The 26272-nt window shown below is 42.8% G+C and overlaps 1 protein-coding gene across 3 annotated transcripts in view; it reads right to left on the reverse strand.

The window, feature by feature from the left end:
- TUBGCP6 (tubulin gamma complex associated protein 6) overlaps window positions 1-23538 on the reverse strand; it is a 53637-nt gene extending 30099 nt beyond the window's left edge. For 2 of the 3 annotated variants that reach the window (XM_056573745.1, XM_056573743.1), the window contains exons 1-11: window positions 23409-23538; window positions 21181-22002; window positions 20083-20246; window positions 18709-18919; window positions 16638-16811; window positions 16371-16492; window positions 15834-15909; window positions 9782-9891; window positions 6217-6308; window positions 5986-6125; window positions 5652-5801 (exon numbers count right to left, since the gene is read on the reverse strand). In XM_056573745.1, coding sequence (XP_056429720.1) covers window positions 5652-5801; window positions 5986-6125; window positions 6217-6308; window positions 9782-9891; window positions 15834-15909; window positions 16371-16492; window positions 16638-16811; window positions 18709-18919; window positions 20083-20246; window positions 21181-21927 — 1986 coding nt within the window. In that variant the 5' untranslated portion in view covers window positions 21928-22002; window positions 23409-23538. Of the gene's footprint in view, window positions 1-5651; window positions 5802-5985; window positions 6126-6216; window positions 6309-9781; window positions 9892-15833; window positions 15910-16370; window positions 16493-16637; window positions 16812-18708; window positions 18920-20082; window positions 20247-21180; window positions 22003-23291 lie in introns of all 3 variants that reach the window. The other variant, XM_056573744.1, reaches the window with a different exon arrangement.
- Window positions 23539-26272: the final 2734 nt, after the last annotated feature.

The following is a 26272-nucleotide window of genomic DNA, read 5'->3' on the forward strand; positions in this document are numbered from 1 at the left end:
CAGGAAGGTTAGAGACTGGGTAGGAGAGAGGACTGACTTGTCCCGGTTGATCATCCACCCGAAGCGAGTCAAAGTGTGGAGAGTGACGTCTAGATTCTCCAGAGTTTGGGCTCTGGTTGGAGCCTTGATGAGAAGGTCGTCCAGATAGGGTATCACAGAGATTCCCCTCGACCGTAACAGGCCCATCACTGGTGCAAGGATCTTTGTAAAGACCCGAGGAAACGTGGCTAGACCGAATTGAAAGTGCCCCTCCGGAACCGCAAAGCGGAGGTCCTGATGATGGCCTGGAAATATTGGCACATGGAGGTAGGCATCCTTGATGTCCACCGATGAAAGGAACTCCCCTTGTTCCAGGGACGCCACCACTGAACGGAGAGATTCCATTCGGAAGTGGCGGATGAGAAGGGGACGGTTGAGACATTTGAGGTCTAGGATTGGTCGCACATAACCATCCATGGGGACCACAAAAAGATTTGAATAGAAACCCCAAAAACGTTCCCCTGGAGGAACGGGAACGATAACCCCCTGGAGAAGCAGAGACTGGAGAGCCACTCGAAATTGCTTCGCCAGAGGAGGAGACCGGAAGGGAGGCAAATTCGATTCGGTAACCGTTGGACACCACGTCCCTGACCCAAGAGTCCTGAATGTGTGAGGTCCAGATGTTTCGAAAAAGCAAGAGACGACCTCCCACCCGGGAAGAAACCGCGGGTGGGGGCCTCACTTCATGCCGAAGTGGATTTGCGGTTGCCTGATTTGGGCACAAAACAGCCGGACCGGTTGGAGTCCGACTTCCAAGACGGGCGTGCCCGGAACGAGGGAGCCTTCTTGTCCCGCGAGGGTGCCTGCCCGGACCCTTTGCTGGAGCCAGAGGTCCGAAAGGAAAAGGACTTCCTTTGGGAAGTAGGGTGAGCCTTATTTTGCGGTAACAAGGAACTCTTACCTTCCGTCGCCTCAGAGATAATCTCATCAAGGTGTGTGCCAAAAAGACGGCCACCCGTAAAAGGAAGCTCAGTGAGAGACCTTTTGGAAGCGGCATCCACGTTCCAAGGTTTAAGCCACATAGAGCAGTGGAGAGCCGCTAGGTGACCCACAGCAAAGGCAGAACAACAGGCTGACTGCATGGAAGCTGTGCACAGAAAATCCCCAGCTTTAGAGCATTGGAGAGCCAGAGCAGATAGATTCTCTGTGGGGGATCCCGCTAAGATATCCTGATGGAGCTTTTGGCACCACTCCGACAGGGCCTTGGACACCCATGTCGAGGCGAAGATGGGAAGAAGAGAAGAGCCAGCTGCTTCAGAAGCAAACTTCGCTAAGGATTCTACATTCTTGTCCGTGGGATCCTTGAAGGCAGCGGCATCTGCCAGGGGCAGTGTAGTCGCCTTAGAGATCCGGGAGATTGGTGGATCCACTGAGGGAGGGGAAACCACCTTAGCGACAAAGTCCTTGTCAAATGGATAACGTTCTTGAATTGTCTTGATTCCGGGGAACCTCTTGTCTGGATGTTTCCATGCAGATTCCAGAATGTCGTCAAAGTCAGCGTGAGAGCTGAACCTTTGAGGTGCTGGCTTAGCACGATGAAAGGATACTCCTGGATTGACATCCGAAGATCCTGGGTCCTCCAAGTGAAAGGTCAGACGAGGCACCCCTAGTACGCTTGTGAGAGCGTGAAGTATGTGGAGACGAGGAGCGGGCCCTCTCAGAGGTCCTGCGCAGGGATGACCCCTTCAAGGCAGACACCACTTCCCGGGAGGCCTCAGCCACCGAACGGGAGACTTGGGTCAAGTCAGCCATATACTGGGTCAGGGAAGAAACCCAGGCTGGTGGAGCGGCTGAACCCACCGGGACCGAAAGGGGCATCAGGGGGTACCAGAGGGTCTGGGGGAGCAGTGGAGCAGGCAGGGCAAGTGGGCTCAGAAGAGCCAGACATCTTGATATTACAGTGCTTACAGACAAAATAAGTCACTGAAGTAGCAGGTTTCTGTGTAGAGGGAGGAACAGCTCTGGGAATGGACATAATGTGGGAAAAAGAGACAGGAACTTTCTCATCCTAGTCTGTGTCCCCTTTCAGCTGCAGTGAGGAGAACTGGCTCCGTGCAGCTAGAGTGAATGAACAGGCCAGCCAATAGGAAGAGAGGGGCGTGCCTGAAGCAAGGCACTAACTAACTGACCCCTTCTCACTGAAAATCGCGCCCACTGCGCTGATTGGAGGCTGCTTCGCGCCTCTGAGAAATCCCAGCCCTGTGAGCGGAGCTACAGACCGGTCATGGCACACGCTCCTTGTCCCGAGCGCACATGTCAGTCGCATATGCGCTTGGGGGAATAGAGCGGGCAGTCTAAGCGCTTGCAGAGACTGACGGCGAAAGTTAAAGTAAGCCGGCACTGAAGCGCCCGGCTCGTAGCAGCGCCGATGCTGACAGCCGCGTTTAAGCGCTGCCGGCAAAGCGAAAGCAAGCCGGCGCTGAGAGCGCCCAGCCCGAAACAGCACCGCGGCTGACAGCCGCATATAAGGCGCTGTGGACGTAGTTGCACCAAACACACACACACATACATAAAGTGAAGTGCCCCATATTTCATGCCCCCTCAGGTGCCACTGCTCCCCCAGAATAAAGTGCAGTCCCTGTATAAGTCAGCCCCATAACCTGAAGGTGGGCCAAAAAACAGGGGGTCTCCAGAGGTTGCGAGTCCGTACCTATGGAGAAAAAGGGGGAGGGAGGTACTTACCTCAGTCAGAAGAACTTACCTAATGGAGTCTTCAGTGAAGTCTTCAGTCAGCTTTAGTTACCTGCATCACGCCTGGCTGCTATGCGTGAGCGAGGCGAGCAGGGAAATAGGGGGACCCGAACCCATGAGGTACCAACCCAGGCACTGACCGTTGGCGAGGGGGGTGAACAGCGCATATACGCAATGTCTGTGCCCACTTACTCGCAATGGGGAAACAGGGAACCGGAGTCCCTGAGTCCCCACCTGAAAACAGAAAAGAAAAAGGAATAAAAAACTAACATGTCCCTATACTAGGAAAACAAAAAAAATCAGAAGACCTGGAGAAATCTGGAGAAATCCAGACCATGTCCACCTCCTTCAGACACTAAGCTTAAACTGATTAGCTCAGAGCCTGAAGGCGGGTATATCCTGCTGGGAGGAGCAGACTTTTTTTTTATTACCATAGTGTCACACCTCCTAGAGACAGCAGCATACACCCACGGTCTGTGTCCCTCAATGGAGCCGATAGAGAAAAAATATTTTTAAGTATTACTCTCAGTGTATTTTACCTGTCACTTTATTTTTTATCTATATACTATATTGGGGGTTCATCTCTCAGTCAGGTGTGTTTGTTTTACACACCTTTTGGTGTCATCAGTTTGCACAAGTAGGATTACATCAGTATTATGATGTTTTCTGCTAATATTATGCTGCTACTATAGCTCAGTTTGCACAGGTAGGACTACATCAGTATTGTGACTTTGTACTATTACCTATTGGGATATTATTGCTGCTAGATATAAATTTTAGCCTTTTTGTACCAATATCACAATCATGTGCCTTATTTTGTAACTTTACCATAGCCCCTGTACACTTATATCACAATCATGTGCTATATCTTGTAATTTAATCACAGCAGCATATATGTGCATGTTATTTATCAGTTAGAGGCACGTGCCACTTATATAATTTTTTTGCACTCCGATTCAGATTTAGAATAATTATGTGATAGTAATAGTGAAAAATTTGTATGGATTTCTGTCTATTGGGAAACTTTGATCTATTTCTCAATATTCAGTTTGTCTTCATAATTTTTGTAGCTTATTTATTTTGGGGAGTATGGTGACAGATTTAGCCTATGTTCACACAATGAAATTTTCATTGATTTCAATGGGATTCTGCTCTGCTGTTCACATGGCAGAATTTCCGTGCCGGAAACCTCTGGCGCGGAAATTTCAATTCTGTTGTCTGCAGAAAGAATAGATTTGTCAATTCTTTCTGTGGACTCAGCACGAAAATACACTGCCATATATAAGAATGCGTAGTGGTCCTAGCACCGGCATGGATTGCAAGATGAAAAACATCATGGGTTTACATCAGAGAGATCATAGACTGATTTTATAGATTTTTTTGAATGGATGACGGAAATAATAGTTGATGAATATACACTAGACATCACTTATCTAGATTTTTGCTGATGACACAAAGATTTGTAACAGGGTTGATGTTCCTGGAGGAATACGCCAAAAGGAAAAGGATTTAGGCAAACTAGAAGAATGGTCAGAACTCTGGACACTGACATTTTATGTGGATAAGTGCAAGATAATGCACCTTGGGCCTAAAAACCCTCAGGCAGAATATAGAATATTTGACACAGTCCTGACCTCAGTATCTGAGGAAAGGGATTTAGGAGTAATTATTTCAGAAGACTTAAAGGTAGGAAGACAATGTAATAGAGCAGCAGGAAACGCTAGCAGAATGTTTGGATGTATAGGGAGAGGTATAAGCAGTAGAAAGAGAGAAGTGCTCATGCCGCTGTACAGAACACTGGTGAGACCTTGGAGTATTGTGCACAGTACTGGAGGCCGTATCTCCAAAAGGATATAGATACTCTAGAGAGAGTTCAGAGAAGAGCTACTAAACTAGTATATGGATTTCAGGGTAAAACAAAGGGAATCAACATGGTAAAGGAGAATATGTTGTTTAAAATAAGAAAAACTACTACAAGAGGACATAGTTTTAAATTAAGGGGCAAAGGTTAATGCAGTAATGTCAGGAAATATTACTTTACTGAGAAAGTAGTGGATGCATGGAATAGCCTTCCTTCAGAAGTGGGCGATTCTAATACAGTGAAGGAGTTTAAGCATGCATAGGATAAGCATAAGGCTATCCTTCATATAAGATAGGACCCGGGACTATTGATAGGATTCAGATTATTGGGATGACTAGAGGGGCCAAAATGTTTTATCTGCTGACACATTCTGGGGGACATTTACTAATCTAGTCTATTCTGGGTATGCTTATAGACCAGCGTATGTGGTAGTCTCCTGTCTATTGTGCTCCTAATTTATCAAACGTCTCACAGCCCTTGATAAATTCTGTGCTCAAACTTCAGGGTCTACAGCTTAAACTGCATTTAGACCTGCTGCAACATGGTCTGACATTTCACCGTATTTTGGGCAGATGCGACTTGTCGCACAAAAGTCGCACTTGATAAATTCAGCACCAATGCATTTTCCAAAGCATTTTCGTCTAAAATAGACTTGCATGCATCATGTTCTAAAAATCCTCTACAGCAAAAGTCGCAGAAAAGTCGCACATATTTAGACTGCGACTTTCTGTGTGACAAATTTAGACAGGAAAAAACTGTCTAAATCCTTTGATAAATCTCCCCCTCTATGTTTATGTTTTCTGGATAGTTTAAATGCTGCAAATGTGCAGGCAATACTGCCAGTGAGGACATGTCCTTGACCAGGCGGCAGAGTAGAGGATGTATAGCAGCAGGTATATGATTTTCACATGTACTTAGGACTTAGTCAGATTTCAAGAGCTAAAAATTTTTTTATTTTCGTCAATCATTTTAAACAGGCTAAGAAATGGGAAATTGTATTATGCAAAACCAACTGTTTTCAGGAAAGCAAAACAGTATTCTGCACTGGAACAGGCATTACCTTCTCCTCTTTGCTGATGCTACTTTGCCGTGCAATTCTATCCATTCTGGCTATAAAGACAGCACAGTCTTTTCTTATTTCCTTTAATTCATCTAAAGAGAATGTAACTGATATTCGAGGTACAGGGATATCCGACCAGCAAATGTAATGCTAAAAAAAAAAAAAAAAAAAATGCATATATTTTTCTTTCTGTTAAATATGTAGTATGTACAAGCATACCATTTTACTACATCAAAAATAAAGGACAATAAAAAATAAATATATAAAAGAATGAAATATCATACATATATACACATACATACATATACACACACACACATGCAAAGAAACACACCTTTGGGCAGCACAATTTCAGTAAATTGATAGTTTTCCCACACATGTATATTTCATTGGCTAAATGCTTCAAAAAGACCGGCACACAATCCTCTACTTCTTTTGAGATCAAAACATATCCATGAGTCCAGTAGCGTTTGTCTAAGAGACACAAGACCAGTAAGGAAGGGTGAAGTGCTAAACAGAAAACTAAATGTCAAAAGAAAATGGCAGTGAATATATCATACTATACCTCTAAACCCAAAGAATTCTTCATTCACCTGGATCATAAATTCCTTACAAGCATCTCTTAAGACACCACTGTAGACCCATTCATAGATAAATCTGAAAGAACCCATACATTTTTATTACTCCAAGTATATATACACAGTATCTTGGGTCACATTGTGTCACAACAAATGCCAATGATCAATGTTACTTGAATAGAAAGGGCATATGCAGAATATTAAGGATAACACAAACTGCAAATACATCTTTATAGTTGACTTATACTATATAAAAAAGTATATTTAACGTAACCCCTTAACGACGCAGGATGTAAATGTACGTCCTGGTGAGGTGGTACTTAACGCACCAGGACGTACATTTACGTCCTGAGCATAACCGCGGGCATCGGAGCGATGCCAGCATCATGCGCGGCAGGTCCCGGCTGTGGATCGCAGCCAGGGACCCGCCGGTAATGGCGGACACCCACGATCCCGCGGATGTCCGCCATTAACCCCTCAGATGCCGTGATCAATACCGATCACGGCATCTGCAGCATCGCGGACACTTAATTGGATGATCGGATCGGATCGCCCGCAGCGCTGCCGCGGCGATTCGATCATCCTGCACGGCAGACGGAGGTCCCCTCACCTGGCTCCGCTGCCTTCCGGGAGTCTTCTGCTCTGATCTGTCTTCCCACAGACCAGAGCAGAAGATCACCGATAACCCTGATCAGTGCTATGTCCTATACATAGCACTGAACAGGATTAGCAATCGAGTGATTGCTTTAAATAGTCCCCTATGGGGACTATTAAAGTGTAAAAATATAAGTAAAAAAAATTGAAAATCCCCCCTCCCCAATAAAAACGTAAATTGTCCCATTTTCCCTATTTTACTCCTAAAAAGTGTAAAAAAATTATTTTATATACCGTATTTATCGGCGTATAACACGCACTTTTTAGGCTAAAATTTTTAGCCTAAAGTCTGTGTGCGTGTTATACGCCGATACACCCCCAGGAAAGGCAGGGGGAGAGAGGCCGTCGCTGCCCGCTTCTCTCCCCCTGCCTTTCCTGGGGTCTAGAGCGCTGCTGTCGGCCCTTTTCACCCCCTGGTTATCGGCGCCGCTGCCCGTTCTGTCCCCCTGACTATCGGTGATATTTGGGTAAAAAACTTTTTTTACCCAAATATCCTTGGTAAAATGAGGGTGCGTGTTATAGGCCGGTGCGTGGTATACCCCGATAAATATGGTACATATTTGGTCTCGCCGCGTGCATAAATATCCGAACTATTAAAATAAAATGTAAATTATCCCGTACGGTGAACGGCGTGATCGTAAAAAAAAAAAAAAAAAAGTCTAAAATAGCTGCTTTTTTATAACATTTTATTCCAAAATAAAAATTTATAAAAAATATAATAAAAGTTTTGTATAAGCAAATATGGTATTTATAAAAAGTACAGATCACTGCGCAAAAAATGAGCCCTCATACCACCACTTATACGGAAAAATGAAAAAGTTATAGGTCTTCAAAATAGAGGGATTTTAAACGTACTAATTTGGTTAAAAAGTTTGCGATTTATTTAAGCGCAACAGTAATAGAAAAGTGTCTAATCATGGGTATCATTTTTATTGTATTGACCCAGAGAATAAAAAACACATGTCATATTTACCGTAAATTGTACGGCGTGAAAACAAAACCTTCCAAAATTTGCTAAATTGCGGTTTTCTTTTTAATTTCCCCACACAAATAGTATTTTTTTGGTTGCGCCATACTTTTATGATATAATGAGTTATGTCATTACAACGGACAACTGGTCGCGCAAAAAACAAGCCCTCATACTAGTCTGTGGATGAAAATATAAAAGTTATGATTTTTTGAAGGGGAGGAGGAAAAAATGAAAACATAAAAAGAGTCCTTAAGGTCCAAATGGGCTGAGTCCTTAAGGGGTTAAAATACAATTTAATAACAGTGGATTACTTATTACATAATACTTATGGACAGGAAAATGAAAACTTAGACTATACTGACTCAGAATCAAATATAAAAAAAAGAATTTTTTTGTTCCTTTACAGGGATTATTTGGAGAAATAGATATTTAAACATTCTCAGGGTGGCAGGGGAAAAAAAAACCACGTGCAGAGAGATTTATCAAACTGAGAGGGCAGTTTCTATGTGTTGGGACAGAGAACAAGTAGTTTTGGTGCCAACGGTGGATTGGATGCTAGTCAGTATATGTTTTTATCCTACCTGCCACCCTGAACATTTAGATATTATATGACAATTCAATATTATAATATTTTTCGGGACAACACCTTAACACTTTGCTTGCATAGAACCAATTTATTATGTACCAAAAGTAAAAGCATTATTACTAATCAATATATGGTCAATATATATGTAACTCAGTTGGTAAAACAAGCATTTCAGTGGTAGAGAATAGTAATGACATTTTAGGTTATACTAATCTGAAGTTAGGAAAACAAATATAATCCTCTATAGGGTAAATCCAAGTAGTAAGTGACTGTACATGGGCATTTTAACTATCCATCAAAATCTACTAAAAAAGTCCCCAGCTCAATTGTCTAACTATAAATGCAATTCTGTGCCTTGTTTCCTTTGTATAAACCATGTAAATATCACAGCTATGGACATCATTAAATGGGCATCCAAACAGGAGTTATGTAAAATAAGACAACACAAGTGCACTCCTAAGGGTGCGTTCCCACAGGGCATATACGCAGCGTATTTGACGCTGCGCAAATTTAACGGCAGCAGCGGGAAATACGCTGCGTATCCCTTGCTCACTATACACACAGGGCTTTCCGGCGGCAGCCCTATGTGTGTAGCGAGTTTTGGAGGTGGGGCCGGGTGCCGGCGTGTCTGTGACGCGTGGCCCTGCCTCCAAAACTCACTGCACACATAGGGCTGCCACCGGAAAGCCCTGTGTGTTTAGTAAGCAAGGGATACGCAGCGTATTTCGCTCTGCTGCCATAAATTTTGCGCAGCGTCAAATACGCTTTATATATGCCCTCTGGGAACGCACCCTAAAGCATACTTTCACAGATTCCTACAGCTTAAATGGAATCTGTCAGCTGTATGTGTTGCTAATAGCTGCAGACACTAAAACTGTACCTTCCCTGGATCAGATTGTGGTTGCCAACTTATAAAATCTCCTTTTTATTTCTGAGCTAAGTGTCTAAGAGGTGGAGCCAATCTGCTCAAATGCCAAAGTTTGGAATGGCTCTTACTTATCCTCACCACCTAGCAGACTGACAAACAGACCTTTGTACGTCAATCAAGGAGGGTCGGGTGGTGAGGAGGCATGCCAGGTAGGGGCACTTGAGCAGCTTGGCTCCACCTTCATGACACTTGGTAGAGAATTAAAAATGAGATTTTATAGGTTTGTCCAGGAAAGGTACAATTTACTTTTATACCCTAATAACTTAGCAGCTCTTAGCAGCAGATACAGCTGACAGGTTCCCTTTAACCTCACATCTATACTGGGTTTATTTATAACCAAACTTTAACTATCAAAAATGTCAAACATTAATAGTCATGCAGAGCCTTCAGCCGCTGACTCCATAAGCTCCTTACCTTGTGTATGGTTCACAACTGGATTTTAAGAGTGATAACAAGACAGGGTAATTTTCATTGCTGCTGTTTTCAAGGGCTTCTTTGTAAAGGTAGGATAGTAACTTAACACCCTGGGGGGGAGAATGAAAAGATATATAAAAAAAACCTAACTGTACAGTAAAATATAAAGCTTTCAAAAATAAAGAAAGTCAAAGAATAATCTATAAGCTATGTTGTGGTTATATTTGACTCAGGTTTTATTCCACTTAGATGATGATCCAGTGTCAGAATATCTGTTCAAATTTCTCTGCAACTTTGTAGCCTGTGGATAAAGCCTTCAGGATACGTTCCATGCAAGTCTGTGGGACTTAAAGCAAATCTGTATCCTGATTGCTTTAGTCACAGGCTAAAAAGTTCCCAGGAGATTTAACCCCTAAAGGACTGAGCGTTTTTCCGTTTTTAGACTTTCATTTTCTCCTCCTTACCTTTAAAAAGTCATTACCCTTTCAATTTTGCACCTAAAAATCCATATGATGGCTTATTTTTTGCGCCACCAATTCTACTTTGTCATTTTACCCAAAAATCTATGTCAAAACAGAAAAAAAAAATCATTGTGTGACAAAATTGAAGAAAAAACGCAATTTTGTAACTTTTGGGGGCTTCCGTTTCTATGCAGTACATTGGCACTTTATCTTTATACTGTAGGTCCATACGATTAAAATGATACCCTACTTACATAGGTTTGATTTTGTCGTACTTCTGGAAAATATAACTACATGCAGGAAAATGTATACGTTTTAAATTGTGATCTTCTGACCCCCTATAATTTTTTTTTATTTTTCCACATACGGGACGGTATGAGGGCTCATTGTTTTGCACCGTGATCTGAAGTTTTTAGTGGTACCATTTTTGTAATGATCGGACTTTTTGATCGCTTTTTATTCATTTTTTCATGATATAAAAAGTGACCAAAAATGCACTATTTTGGACTTTGAAATTTTTTTGCGCATACGCCATTGACCGTGCGGTTTAACTAATGATATATTTTTATTATTCGGACCTTTCCGCACGCGGCAATACCACATATGTTTATTTTTACTGTTTATTTTATTTTTTTAATGGGAAAAGGGGGGTGATTTAAACTTTTATTAGGGAAGGCGTTAACCCCTTGGGGACGGAGCCCATTATGACCCTATGGACGGGTGCATTTTTTGCAAATCTGACCACTGTCACTTTAAGCATTAATAACTCTGGGATGCTTTTACATATTTGATTCCGAGATAGTTTTTTCGTGACATATTCTACTTTATGGTAGTGGTAAATTTTCGTCGATACTTGCATCATTTCTTGGTGAAAAATTCAAAAATGAGAAAATTTTGCATTTTTCTAACTTTGAAGCTCACTGCTTTTAAGGAAAATGGACATTCCAAATAAATTATATCTTGATTCACATATACAATATGTCTACTTTGTTTGCATCATAAAGTTGACATGTTTTTACTTTTGGAAGACACCAGAGGGCTTCAAAATTCAGCAGCAATTTTCCAATTTTTCACAAAATTTTCAAAATCAGAATTTTTCAGGGACCAGTTCAGTTTTGAAGTGGATTTGAAGGGCCTTCAAATTAGAAATACCCCACAAATGACCCCATTATAAAAACTGCACCCCTCAAAGTATCCAAAATTACATTCAGTAAGTCTGTTAACCCTTTAGGTGTTTCACAGGAATAGCAGCAAAGTGAAGGAGAAAATTCAAAATGTTCATTTTTTACACTCGCATGTTCTTGTAGACCCAGTTTTTTTATTTTTTACAAATGGTAATAGGAGAAAAAGCCCCCCAAAATTTGTAACCCAATTTCTCTCGATTAAAGGGTAGCTCCCACCATCCTATATTTTTTTTTTCTGTCCCTGCCTATTGCCCATCTATCCCTAACTCCCTCCCTGCTTACATTTTTTTTTTTACTACATTAACCCCTTCCCGCAGAATGTCATATATAAACGCCGGGTTGTGCAGTGCGTTCGCGCATCCCGGCGTTTATAAATGACATACAGTTAACCCGGCGATGCGCAGCATCGCACGGGTTAACTGGCAGAAGTCCCGCTGTTTCCAGCAGGGGACAACTTCTGCTTCACCCCCAGGACCATCCATTGATGGTCCTGGTCAGCGATCACTGTGATTGGTCCCTGTGGACCAATCACAGTGATCTGGGGTGAAAGTTCAGATCCCCCGCACTGCCCGCCCCTGGAAGTCGGGCAGAACGGGGGACGATGGCTGCGGGGGCTCGCGGGGACCAGCGGCATAGGGGGGGAACACGCGGAGATCGGCGGCCTTACCTGGCGGGACCGAGGAGCAGCGGCAGGACCGGTCACGTGGAGGAGCAGCGACGGGACCGGCAGGTGAGTGTTTGGTCCTCAGAAGCAGCAGTGAAGATCTTCACTGCTGCTTCTAGGAGTCTGAAAACTACAACTCCCAGCATGCCTAGACAGCCTTTGGCTGTCTGGGCATGCTGGGAGTTGTAGTTTTGCAACATCTGGAGGGCCCCAGTTTGGAGACCATTGTATAATGGTCTCCAATCTGTGCTCTTCCAGCTGTTGCAAAACTACAACTCCCAGCATGCACTGACTGTCCAGGCATGCTGGGAGTTTTAGTTCAGCAACATCTGGCTCTTCAGATGTTGCCGAACTACAACTCCCAGCATGCCCTTCAGCTGTCTGGGCATGCTGGGAGTTGTAGTTTTGCAACAACTGGAGACACACTGGTTGGGAAACATTGTTTCTAACTCAGTGTTTCCTAACCTGTGTGCCTCCAGCTGTTGCAAAACTATAACTCCCAGCATGCACTAACAGACCATGCATGCTGGGAGTTGTAGTTTTGCAACATCTGGAGGGCCCCAGTTTGGAGACCATTGTATAATGGTCTCCAATCTGTGCTCTTCCAGCTGTTGCAAAACTACAACTCCCAGTATGCACTGACTGTCCAGGCATGCTGGGAGTTTTAGTTCAGCAACATCTGGCCCTTCAGATGTTGCCGAACTACAACTCCCAGCATGCCTTCAGCTGTCTGGGCATGCTGGGAGTTGTAGTTTTGCAACAACTGGAGACACACTGAGTTAGAAACAGACAATGTTTCCCAACCAGTGTTTCCTAACCTGTGTGCCTCCAGCTGTTGCAAAACTATAACTCCCAGCATGCACTAACAGACCATGCATGCTGGGAGTTGTGGTTTTGCAACAGCTGGTGCACCCCCCCCCCCCCCCTGTGAATGTACAGGGTACATTCACATGGGCGAGGCTTTTACAGTGGGTTTCTCGCATCTTGAGATGCAGCAAATTTTGTGCGGGGAAACTCGCTGTAATCCCCCGCCCATGTGACTGTACCCTAAAATCACTACACTACACTAACACAAAATAAAATAAAAAGTTAAAAACACTACATATACACATACCCCTACACAGCCCCCCTCCCCCAATAAGAACGTCCGTTACACCACTGTTTCCAAAGCAGAGCCTCCAGCTGTTGAAAAACAACAACTCCCAGTATTGCCGGACAGCCGTTGACTGTCCACGCACGCTGGGAGTTTTGCAACAGCTGGAGGCACCCTGTTTGGGAATTACTGGCGTAGAATACCCCTATGTCCACCCCTATTCAAATCCCCAAATACCCCTCAAATGCGCACGGCGCTCTCACTTTGGAGCCCTGTCGTATTTCAAGGCAACAGTTTAGGGCGACATATGGGGTATCGCCGTACTCGGGAGAAATTGCTTTACAAGGTTTGGGGGGCTTTTTCTTCTTTAACCCTTCATGAAAAGGAATTGTTGGGGTCTATACCAGAATGTTAGTGTAAAAAAATTAAATTTTTTACACTAACATGCTGATGTTGCCCTATACTTTACATTTTCATAAGAGGTAAAAGGGAAAAAAGCCCCCCAAAATTTGTAACGCAATTTCTCCCGACTACAGAGATACCCCATATGTGAGCGCAAAGTCCTCTGGGGGCGCACAACAAGGCCCAGAAGGGAGAGCGCACCATGTACATTTGAGGTGATTTGCACAGGGGTGGCTGATTGTTACAGCGGTTTTGACAAACGCAAAAAAAACAAAACCCCACATGTGACCCCATTTCATAAACGACACCCCTCACGGAATGTAATGAGGGGTGCAGTGAGAATTTACCCCCCACAGATGTCTGACGGATCTTTGGAACAGTGGTCCGTGAAAATGAAAACTTGTACAGCCCACTGTTCCAAAGATCTGTCAGACACCAGTGGGGGGCAAATGCTCACTGTATCCCTTGTTACGTTCCTCAAGGGGTCTCGTTTCCAAAATGGTATGCCATATGTTTTTTTTTTGCTGTTCTGGCACCAGAGGGGCTTCCTAAATGCGATATGGCCCCCGAGCAAAATTTGCTCTCAAAAAGCCAAATATGACTCCTTCTCTTCTGAGCATTGTAGTTCGCCCATAGTGCACTTCAGGTCAACTTATGGGGTACCTCCATACTCAGAAGAGAAGGGGTTACAAATATTGGGGGGTATTTCCTGCTATTAACCCTTGCAAAAATGTGAAATTTGGGGGGAAACACACATTTTAGTGGAAATTTTTTTTTTTTTTTTTACATATGCAAAAGTCGTGAAACACCTGTGGGGTAATAAGGCTCACTTTATTCCTTATTACATTCCTCAAGGGGTCTCGTTTCCAAAATGGTATGCCATGTGTTTTTTTTTTTTGCTGTTCTGGCACCATAGGGGCTTCCTAAATGTGACATGCACCCCGAGCAAAATTTGCTCTCAAAAAGCCAAATATGACTCCTTCTCTTCTGAGCATTGTAGTTCGCCCATAGTGCACTTCAGGTCAACTTATGGGATACCTCCATACTCAGAAGAGAAGGGGTTACAAATTTTGGGGGGTATTTCCTGCTATTAACCCTTGGAAATATGTGAAATTTGGGGGGAAACACACATTTTAGTGAAAAAAAAAAATTTTTTTTTTACATATGCAAAAGTCGTGAAACACCTGTGGGGTATTAAGGCTCACTTTATTCCTTGTTATGTTCCTCAAGGGGTCTAGGTTCCAAAATGGTATGCCATGTGAGGGTTTTTTGCTGTTCTGGCACCATAGGGGCTTCCTAAATGCAACATGCCCCCCAAAAACCATTTCAGAAAAACGTACTCTCCAAAATTCCCTTATCGCTCTTTCCCTTCTGAGCCCTCTACTGCGCCCGCCGAACACTTTACATAGACATATGAGGTATGTACTTACTCGAGAGAAATCGGGCTACAAATATAAGTATACATTTTCTCCTTTTACCCCTTGGGGGCTATAACATTGCATGCACTGATTGCCAGCACTGGTCACCTCAAAGCCATAGCTTTGCATTGATCAGTGTTATCAGCGGTCGATTGCTCAAGCCTGAATCTTAGGCGAGTGACCCTCTGCTCGCGTCCTAGCTGATCGGGACACCGCATTTTCACTGCGGTGGTCCCGATCAGCCCCACTGAGCAGCCGCGAAGGTTTTACTTTTGTTTTAGATGCGGCGTTCAACTTTGAACACAGCGTCTAAAGGGTTGATAGTGCGCGGCACCGCTATCGCTGCAACGTGCTATTAGCCCCGGGTCCCGGCTTCAGTTACATGCCGGGACCGACCCGATATGACACACGTCACCGCACGTTATATCGCAGGAGCCGGCCAAGGGCATAAATATACGTCCGAGGTCATTAAGGGGTTAAAATTCAAGTAAAGAAGCAATGTTAACATGAAGCATGACTAAATCAGCATGAACTAGGGTTTTGTACTGTGCTAGCCAGTTGAAAAACATTTTTTTGCTTATGATACCTTTTAATGGCTAACAAAAATAAATCAGATGTTACGAGGAGAGTAGTAACCTGCTTAGGGTTGATCTTCTGGCATGGTATGAAGAAATATCTAAAGACATACACATATATGCATGTACACAGTCTATCAAAGTAGACTTAAAAAAAATAATTAACAAAGAACATACTAAGCTTGGAAAATAAAAAAGTTCTCAGAAAGATATAAGAGTAAGTTTTATAGACTCAATTAATTTTAAGTAACTTACTGTAGGAAAGGAAGAGTTGCTCCCCCTAGTGGATCCTGGGCCCACTGTCCCTAGGCAGCAAAGCTCTGCTAAATACCTGTGAAGATATAAAACATGCACAACTGGTTGGACAAAGCAGTCAGATAACAAGTGAATAATGTATGACAAATTACATGAGCTACCAGAGAATCCCTCTGAGGCACCTGATAAGTGCAGTTCCAGCCTGCATAACAGATCTATGGAACAAATACAAGCCTATATCTGTGGGTATGTGTCTTTAAAGTAAATAACAATGGTTTCAATGGACTGATTATACTATGTTCTCCGTGGGTGTCGTCACTCGTCCTAACTTCCTGTTCACCTTTACACCCACTAGTTCCCCTTTTTCTTGTCTTTTTTCATCTCGACACTTGTAGTTGACCTTGACTGTTTTTGTTATGTTATGATTTGCATCTATTTTTTTTATTTTTTTTTTATGTTCACCTAATCCTCTGTGATGTAAGAACTTTTTTGGTAAGAGTCTTTTGCTTAATCTTGCTTTATGTTTAATTTAATCACCTTAACTGACGCCCTAACTTCCTGAAGAGGAAGCTGATGGTAAGAAGAGATAGTGTACACGGAGTTGATAAAACACACGCCCGGTAATACTGCAGGTATTTTCTAAGGCCACTTTTAAATGCCTGAAAACATATCCAAAAAAATAATAATATTAAATTCCATGTATGTATTTATATAAACCAAAATAAATTGAAAATGATATTGAAACAGAAAAAAAGAGCTTTTTAGTATTCAATGATTAAGCCATTGAAAGTGAATATATGTTACCTGAAATACAAGTCCTTTATTTTGTGAGGAATCAAGACCAGTCTGCAGACAGAAATTGCTTAGTCTGGTGTAGTACGTGCCGTAGTCTCCCACTTGTGCCAACAGGTTGCCTATATTTTCAGGAGATGTGCCAGAGACATAGATGCCCTGCTTAACCATGAATGCCTGACTAGACTGCAAATAAAGATAACATGGTGAGATGGTTGCCTGACTGATACCTATAGCCTAGATTGCTCTTTGTTGAAGTCAAAATCACATGCAAGGAAATAAACAAAATGACACTTTATTCTGAGAAGGCTTCAATGGTATCCTTACATCTTGTAGTATATGGGCAAGTTCCAATAAAGCCTTTTATTTTTATGCTAAATTGTCATGGATTTTTCTTTTGTATATAACTGGGGGTTTTAAAGGCTTCTTCACTACCATTCACTAGCATGTAGTTTGCTCTGGATCCACAACAAATCTACCACATCTGAAAACGATTTAAAGGGAACCTGCCATCAGAAAAAAATTTTATTAAACCAACAGAAACACATAATACTGAACCCAAGCCGATGAAGCAATGTTCAGAAAATGTACTTTTAACTGTCCCAGGCTGTATGCTGATGTCCTGCAACTAGTCATTGGGGCGGGCAGCTAGTCACGGTCTCACATCTGTAGGTCTGAATGACAAGCCAGTGAGCACCCTACATCATCCATTGCCTTGCCCTAGAGCTCAGAGTATGCACAGTGGATGGCATGAGCCCCTCTGGCTTATCAACATCTAAGCCGTAAGACTATGACATTAGTAAATAGCACAGGACATTTTAAAAGTAAATGTTCTGAATATTGGAGGAGCTCTCCAGGACATGGTAAGGTGCAGTTAGTGCTGGGCGATATATACCGAATACCGGTGTGTTTTTTCTGTACGGTATGAAATGTTTCCCTATACCGCAATACCGGTCAGGCCCCTCCCCCCTCAAATGAATGAATTATCAGCCGCAGTGCGCTTGGGAACTAATCATATATGACCCGCAGGTGCTGTCCTGCTTTTCCGCCCCCACCGAATGAATGAACTATCAGCCGGAGCGCTGTCCCCACATCAGGGGTTCTGCAGCGCCCGCGGCCCACTGGCTTTCAGCGCTTGCAGGGGGTAGTGACAGCTTCCGTTCTCCCACCTGCGCCCACGGCTCACAACTCATTCATTTCTAGCGCCGCGGCGCACAGGAGAAGGAGATCAGCGTCTGCGGGAAACATGATTAGTCCCCTGATGTGGGGACAGCGCTGCGGCTGATAGTTCATTCATTCGGTGGGGGAGGAGGAAAAGCAGGACAGCGACCGCGGGTCATATGTGATTAGTTCACAAGCGCACTGCGGCTGATAATTCATTTGAGAGGGGGGGGGTAGAGTATGGTGGTAAGGGGGAAATGAATGGGGGAAAAAAATACCGTCAAATACTGTGGAACCGCCATAAGTTCGAAAAATACCGTGATACACATTTTTGTTCAAACCGCCCAGCACTAGGTGCAGTACTATAAAAGGTATTGTGTGTTCCTGTTGGCTTAATAATGCTTCTGCTCTTGACAGGTTGAAGAGCAGAGTTAGCGCATTCATCAGGCGCCTGATGAATGGGCTAACTCTGTCCGGAAACGTATTACATGTATTTAATATATGTTATAAAATACTATACACTATTTTATCACTTCTGACAGAGCAACAGAATCCCCTTATGCTTCCTGTGAATTTCATTTTAATAATGGGAGTGACTCATTGAATTTGGTGATGGGGGGGGGGGTTATATGGCCAGGGGGTGTAAATATTTGATGTTGAAGGGTGTGTATTAGGCATCCATGACCTGATATTCAATGACCTGATATTCAATCCTACAAATAAAATTAAGTCCCACCCATCTGAATGATTCCATTTATTGTCAGAAATAAACCCACAAATCTTAGGAACAAAAGGACATATCAAGAAACTGGAAGAGAAAAAAAAGTGTGTGATCAAAGACACATCGTTACTTTTCTGTGTTTTTTCATAAGCTTAGATTACCTCTAATGGTAGTTAATACTTCACAGCAACACGGATTTACCTGGTTGAAAGAGAAAGTTGCAGATACAACTCCTATGAGAACATTTAGCACATCCTTCAGCAGCTCTGATTCCTTAACCATCACATGTGCTGGAGACTGCATCACTGTATTACTGAGGATTTGTAGATTCCCCTCATAAATTTTATACATCCTGTCAAAAGCTTCTCGACCTGCCTCGGTAAGGTAGGGATCTTCTCTTTTACCTGGAGGACTACAGAAGAAATAGCATTTCTGGGCATCAATTTAGTGCAACACATAAATTATAATATATAGTTCAGTACAGCATTTGAAGCCAAGATGAATGGCTAGAGCATTAAAAAAAAAAAAAAAAAAAAAAAAAAATGTAATTGCTAATAAAGACCTCACGACATAGTTTTTCCAATTTGTTCATACTAAAAGGAAGTTATTATACCATATTTAAGTAACATATATGGCAATTGCGTAAAATGCAGAGAAGCAGACAATCAGAAATGCTCCCAATTAACACTGAAATATGCAGAGGCTGTACTGTTGACGCAGGCTGATTTATAATGTATCAGTCATCTCAAATCCGTTTATCGACTATAGAGGTAGCAGAGTTTTACAGCCAATTACGTAAAAATACATACTTTATTGTACATGAATCAAAAGAGGACATACGTTTAAAATCACAGCAACGAAAGTTAAAATAAAGGCACTAAAGTGACAGGTACAGAAGAGAAGAGGTGTTACAGGTGGCACCAATACATGGTTTACAGGGCAATAGGATTAGAGTATAAAACAGATGATGTCCCACAAAGAAGAGATCAGAAATGTATATGGTAACCAAGGGTCATACACAATAAAATAAGGGGCCAAACAGATAAGTATGTCAAAGAATCACTTTAAAGAACAATGAACCATAGATCAAAGGTCCTGAAACAAAATGAACATCCTGCCATGTATGCTAACCAATGCCTTACCACCTCAGACCCAAACGTACGTTTTGCTTGTGCTTCATCAGGGGGAGTGTCAGATCTCCTCTTCTTTGTGGGAAATCATCTGTTTTATTATCGGATCCTATTGCCCTGTGCCACCTGTAACACCTCTTCTCTTCTGTACCTGTCACTTTAGTGCCTTTATTTTATTTTAACTTTCCATGCTGTGATTTTAAATGAATGTCATCTTTTGAATCATGTTCAATCAAATAAGTATTTTTATGTAATTTTTTTTATTTTTTTGGGGGCGATTATCTTACATAGTTGACCAATTACAGTAATGTTATATTGACCGTTTTTCTTGTGGTGGTAGAGAGTTTTACAGCTCTTATGTAGCAAAACTTGAGGGATGTTTTCAGTTATTTACAACAAAAAAAGGAACAACTTTAATATGTAAGAAAAAAAAAAAACGACGTACAATCCTATTCTTTCCCAACAGCGACGTTTACTTGGACCATATGTGAGGATGGCCTCCCACAGATCAACATCAGAAGTCACACTAGGCTCTGACTGGGAATCAGGAGTCATATTTGATGCAGATTGGAAACCTTCATCTTCAGACTGATCCATACTTTGGGGAACCTACAGGTGAAAAACACTAACATAAAATTTATATACATGTAACAGTCATGTATTTAAAGGGGTAATCCAGGCCAAAACTTTTTTTTATATATATATATCAACTGGCTCCGGAAAGTTAAACAGATTTGTAAATTACTTCTATTAAAAAATCTTAATTCTTCCAATAGTTATTAGCTTCTGAAGTTGAGTTGTTGTTTTCTGTCTAACTGCTCTCTGATGGCTCACATCCCGGGAGCTGTGCAGTTCCTATGGGGATATTCTCCCATCATGCACAGCTCCCGGGTTGTGACATCATCATTGAGCAGTTAGACAGAAAACTTCAGAAGCTAATAACTATTGGAAGGATTAAGATTTTTTAATAGAAGTAATTTACTAATCTGTTTAACTTTCCAGAGCCAGTTGATATATATAAAAAAAGGTTTGCCTGGAATACCCCTTTAATGCTTTATTGCAGGGGTGAGCAATAACTGACTTTTGGGAGTCACAAATGATGTTAACTAGATGTTTATGGTCCTTGATCAATCATAAAAGAATATGCTGCAACATTTATTTATTTATTTTAAACCCACCCATTACTACCCTGCCCACATCTCCCAAACCAACTCTAGATGTAACCACATAATATGTTGCTTTCTGAGTGCCCAGATTTAGTAACAGAAATAACAGCAATAAACTAATTCATATGGAGGTTCAAACAACAAACTGTCTCCACACCACAGATTCTTATTACAGGTGGGTGTATAAGGCGTATGTTTGAAGGAGAAGGGGTTATGGCATCCAGGCATTACAATGACAAATGGTTTTGCTGCACAAATTAGGATAATCCTAAAATCTTAACAACAAACCCTCTAGATGTTGGATGAAAAATATTTTAAAATATTTGAGAATGTATCTACTGTGCTCTTTGCTTTAAGTTTATAATATATACACGTACCTTTATGGCCAATCCAGACAGGTCAGCACTGTCCGGTACTGGTGGCAAGTCCAATTTAATATCCATATCATTTGTCCGGGTGTGAACAAGGGCGCCAAAAAGGGATACACGAGTTTCCCTCTCAAATTTGTCACTAGTGGAAAAGTTCTGGGAAAAAAGGCTTATGGTTGAAAGACCAGTTCCTGGCGCAGCCTCCATGATCTGAAGAGTACTGTTGATAGTGTTGCTTATGTTACACTCCTGGTAGGCCAAGAATGTGCTGATGTCAGCTTCAAATACACTAACATCATAATAGTCATAGCCTTGATACTTTAACTTTCTGTCCACATATTTGTTGTTTTGAAAGAGGTCCCGTTTTGGAGGAAGGATTTGTGGAGGACCTGTGCCTGCCAGATCTATTAAGAGCTCTAGTACAGCACACATAGTTGTCAGACGTTCACCACTTAACTTTTCCACTTCTTCTAGCAACTCCTCCAGACGGTCTGCTTCAGGATTCATGCCACCAATACGTAGATTAAAGGACAGCATTAACATTTTATTTTTTACTGGCAATTTGGTAGCTTTTGACTGCAGCTTACGAGTGTCTTCTTGGTACAAGTGGATGAAGAGAGCATCATAGGCCAACCTCTTGAGTCGTTTTTTGGTTCTTTTCTTGCTGTGGCTTGTAATACCTAGACCAGCTTTCCATGGGAATCCTCTCAAGTGCGATTCGCACAAGTCACCAAAGAGCTGAGTTATACTACTCATCTTGATAGCTACAGCTATTTCTCAGGACCAGACATCCCTAAGCTTCATGTTTATGGACAGAGCGAATAGATACATCTGAAACAATGAAGAACAATGTCTATATTATCAAACTGGCACAAGTTAAACTACATATATATTGCATGGCTATTCAAGGTAACAAAGTTGTTGTCCGTGTGTGTAGGGACATGTGTAAAACTTCCCCATGCCCCCACAGCTGACGCGCCAATGTTCCTTGTCCCCACTTGTCATCGATGGTCGCCACATTCTGGTAAAGCATTGTCCCTGCAAGACTTGCCCGCTCAACCAATCACTGACAGAGTGGGGCAGTTCTTGTGGCGACAATACATCAATAGAATCAAAAAGGATCAGTGATGAGCAGGAACAAAGTGTTGCCGCAGCTGCTGCGGGGGGCTTGGAATATGGGTGTATTCCTTCTTTACTATCTCTACACTACCCACAGGCATACAAACTAAATGGGTTACTCTCCAACAATAACCTTAACATTTATAGTAGAAAGTACATTATTTCTTATAACAACCAGCTCAGCCGTGGCAAAAGCTTATTAAAGGGAAGCTGTCACCAGATTGCACCATACATAACATAACATGTAGCAACGCGTACATATGGTAAAATAATCTTCCTCACCATCCCCGAAAGAAGTTCCTACTACAGGGATGGTGAGAATTCATAGTTTAAAAGTGTGTCAAAAACTTCCTCCTTTGTTGATTTTCCTCCCCAACAAGGATTAAGAAGGAAAAACCGGGCAACGCCGGGTACTCAGCTAGTTTAAGATAAAAATAATAATCATCTGCCATAAAGAAAGGTTCGTGTTTGGGCTCCTTCACACTGCCGGTGTTCTCCGCTAAAAAGAGCTACATTGCTCAGTCTCTCAGAAGAATTTTAGTGAAGAAAAGAAATTCTGCATGACCTTTTATTTTTTTTCTCTGCTCAGCACCTGGAAAACACTGGATACCCAAAGTACCCCATTTAAGTCATTGGGACCTGGCGGTGCCAGTTGTGCTCTGACCCATTCAGGGTATGCTCGGTGAAAAAACAAAACAATAATAATAAAAAATAATGGAGAGACCCTGAGCAAGTTGGAGCACAAGGACAGTGTGAACACAGCCTTAGGTTCCCACATCAGAAAATGATCTATATACAAATCAGTGGAAAATTCCTGTTGATGCCTTAGTATCAATTTGAGGTTCCTTATCTTTAAAGCAGGTGTTGGCGGGACACAGCTAAGCTTCAACCAAGGTGCAGGTATCCAGCCAATGTTGTATAATAGCATTTCTCCAAGTAGTGTGGAGCCAGCCCCGAAATACATAGAACACAGTGACAATGGCAGCAATAACATGACTTGCATCAGAAATAATCCCGGAATCCAGATGCCGCAGTACGGATAAGGCCGTGACGACGACGTATGACATCCATGACTAGAACAGATCTCTGTACAGAATACTATTCGAGCAGCACCTCACCAATACACTGATCTGCCATCCCCGCGTCTGCTAATTCAGCCGCCGCGCTCCAATTCATTCTACTTCCGGTATCTGTCATCCCGCTGCTGGATACTTCCGGGAGCAGCGGCTGGTTGCTAGGTGACTGAACTAACGCCAGCTCTCAGCCAATGATTGTTCATCTGGGATATTGCTGAATTGTGACCTTGCTTTCTTACCGGGCAAGAACATGGCACACACACACAACGTTCCGGTTCACACTGTTTTCTAAGAAATATGTCGAAAACAAATAGGTATCTTCTAGGATAATGTTTCCTAACTAGTGTGCCTGCAGCTGTTGCAAAACTATGACTCCCAGCATCCCCGGACAGGTGACTGTCCGGGGATGCTGGGAGTTGTAGTTTTGCAACAGCTGCAGGCGCCCTGGTTGGGAAACACTGCCCTAGTTATTAGCCAACCCAACTCCCCTCTGCTACAGTGCTACCATCTTTATAAAACCGTGGATTTGTACCAGCTGGCATGCATACATCAGCGGTCTTCAAACTGTGGCCCTCCAGCTGTTGCAAAACTACAACTCCCAGCATGCCCGGACAGCCAAAGGCTGTCCGGGCATGCTGGGAATTGTAGTTTTGCAACATCTAGAGGGCCACAGTTTGAAGACCACTGTCATAAATTGATGCTATTATTGTTAGCTCTGCCCTCACCTTATGGTCAGCGGGGTAAAACTCATATCTTAAAATTAAATTTAACATAACAGGCCCAGCCTTGGTATGGCAGCCTCCCATTTGTGTGCAAAGATTCTGTTCGGTGACATTTACGTGAATTTGAACGTGACATGGTTGTTAGACCTGCCGGTCTGAGAATTTCAGAAACTGCTGATCTACTGGGATTTTCACTATTTATAAAGAATGGTTGGAAAAGGAGAAAAGATCTAGTGAGCGCCAGTTGTGTGGACGAAAATTCCTCATCAGAGGAGAATGGGACAACTGGTTCGAGATGACAGAAAAGCAACAGTAACTCAAATAACCATTCGTTAAAACAGAGGTATGCAGAATACCATCTCTGAACCCACAAAGCTTAAAGGGCCCCTAGACATTTTATCTCCTATCCAAAGGATAGGGGATAAGACGTCTGATCGCGGGTGACCCCTGCAAACTCTCCGTCACACCCCCTCCCATAGGTATGCATTGAGGGGGCAGGGCGTAATGTCACGAGGGGTCGGAGCCATGACGTTATGATACCCCGGCTCCTGTATTGCCCATCATCAGCCACAGAGCGATCTTTGCTCCGTGCAGATCTTGAACGGGGGTGCTGCACTGGAGATCCCGGGGGTCTATGGGACTTTATAACTTAATATCTTCACCATCCCTGGGGACACAAACGTCCCCTGCGGATTGTAAGGATAATGATTTTAGTATATATAACGCATTGCCAAGTGTTATATATTCTAAAATATGCTGCGTGTTTCCCTTTAACTTTTTTACACATCGGCCCTTATGCAATTTTTTTAAATGCTTGTCATATATTGAGTCAGGCAATTCTACCTGCTTATGGCCAAACTGGTCTCCAAATGCTACAGCCACATCCTCCCCCAGAAGCAGGCTTCTCACTGTTGCCAGGGATGCTGTTTACGGTCAGGCAGGACTGAGGGTACAAGGAGGCAGTGCTGCTGCTCCAAATATAACTACCCCCTCTCTCTCTCTCTCTCTGCTTGTTCAGAAGCTTTCTTAGCTGATCACTGCACAGAATCCCCACTACCATGATTTTAACCTCTATAGCCCTGATCCTCAACCAGTGTCTTTTCAGCAGTTGCAAAATCACAACTCCAAGCATTGCCGGACATTAGTTAATCTGCCCCAGTGTCTATGTCCCATACTGATGGACATAGTCAACAACAGACATGACCTGTCACATTTACATCACTTGAAAACATTACTGGGCGGGTGCATTACTGGGGGGGTGCACATTCCCGCACCTGTACTGCCCAGCGTACCCACAAGATCGTGGCAGGGACTTGGGTGTAACACACAGCCGGGACCCTGCCACACTGCCGGGACTGAAGTAAACTTTGGTCCCAGCGGTCTAACCCTTACAGCCGCGGTCGGAAGCTCCCTCTGTCTCCCCTGCAGCACCCCGCAACACGATAGCGGGGTGCTGTGTGTAATACCAGGCAGGCGGGGGCCTGCCGCACTGCCGGGACCGAAGTAAACTTCGGTTCCGGCAGTTTAAAGGGGTATTCCAGGAATTTTTTTTTATTTGACTATGCTACAAGGGCTGTAAAGTTAGTGTAGTTCATAATATATTGTCTGTACCTGTGTCTGACGGTTTTATTACAATTTTTCTGTGATTTTCACTCCAATTTTTATTTTTACCAGCATACAAAATGACTGTTGTCTCAGATTTTTCCTAGCTTGCAATGATGCGGCCGAGACCTGACTCACTAGTCAGCTGATGACAGGAAGCCTGTCTGCTTCAATGGGTGGAACGATCGCATGGTGGGAGAGGGATGAATCTGCAACTAATGCAACAGCTGTAGGCAACCTGATTGAAAACCACAGGTCTTTTGATGGATGCAGCTCATTTATGTTTCAATGGGTGGGGTGGCTGATGTGTGGGATGGAGGAAGATGGAATTATGGGATTTGTAGTAAAAATAAAGAAAAGTCAAACAGGAAATACTAGATCACAAAAAGCTAGCCACAGTATTATGGTAATCTCACAACATAGCCATTTATCCCCAAGACAAGCGCAGATCCTTCCTAAGTATGTCCATTATGGTCTGCCAGGTACGTACTAAAATCACCTTATGGTGGATAACCCCTTTAATTTCTCTAACTCAGGCTCACTATAGAGCCATTACCTCCTCTAACCTTATGCGTGGCAAGT

Source organism: Hyla sarda, chromosome 4 (assembly GCF_029499605.1).
Source record: "Hyla sarda isolate aHylSar1 chromosome 4, aHylSar1.hap1, whole genome shotgun sequence".
Lineage (NCBI taxonomy): Eukaryota > Metazoa > Chordata > Amphibia > Anura > Hylidae > Hyla > Hyla sarda.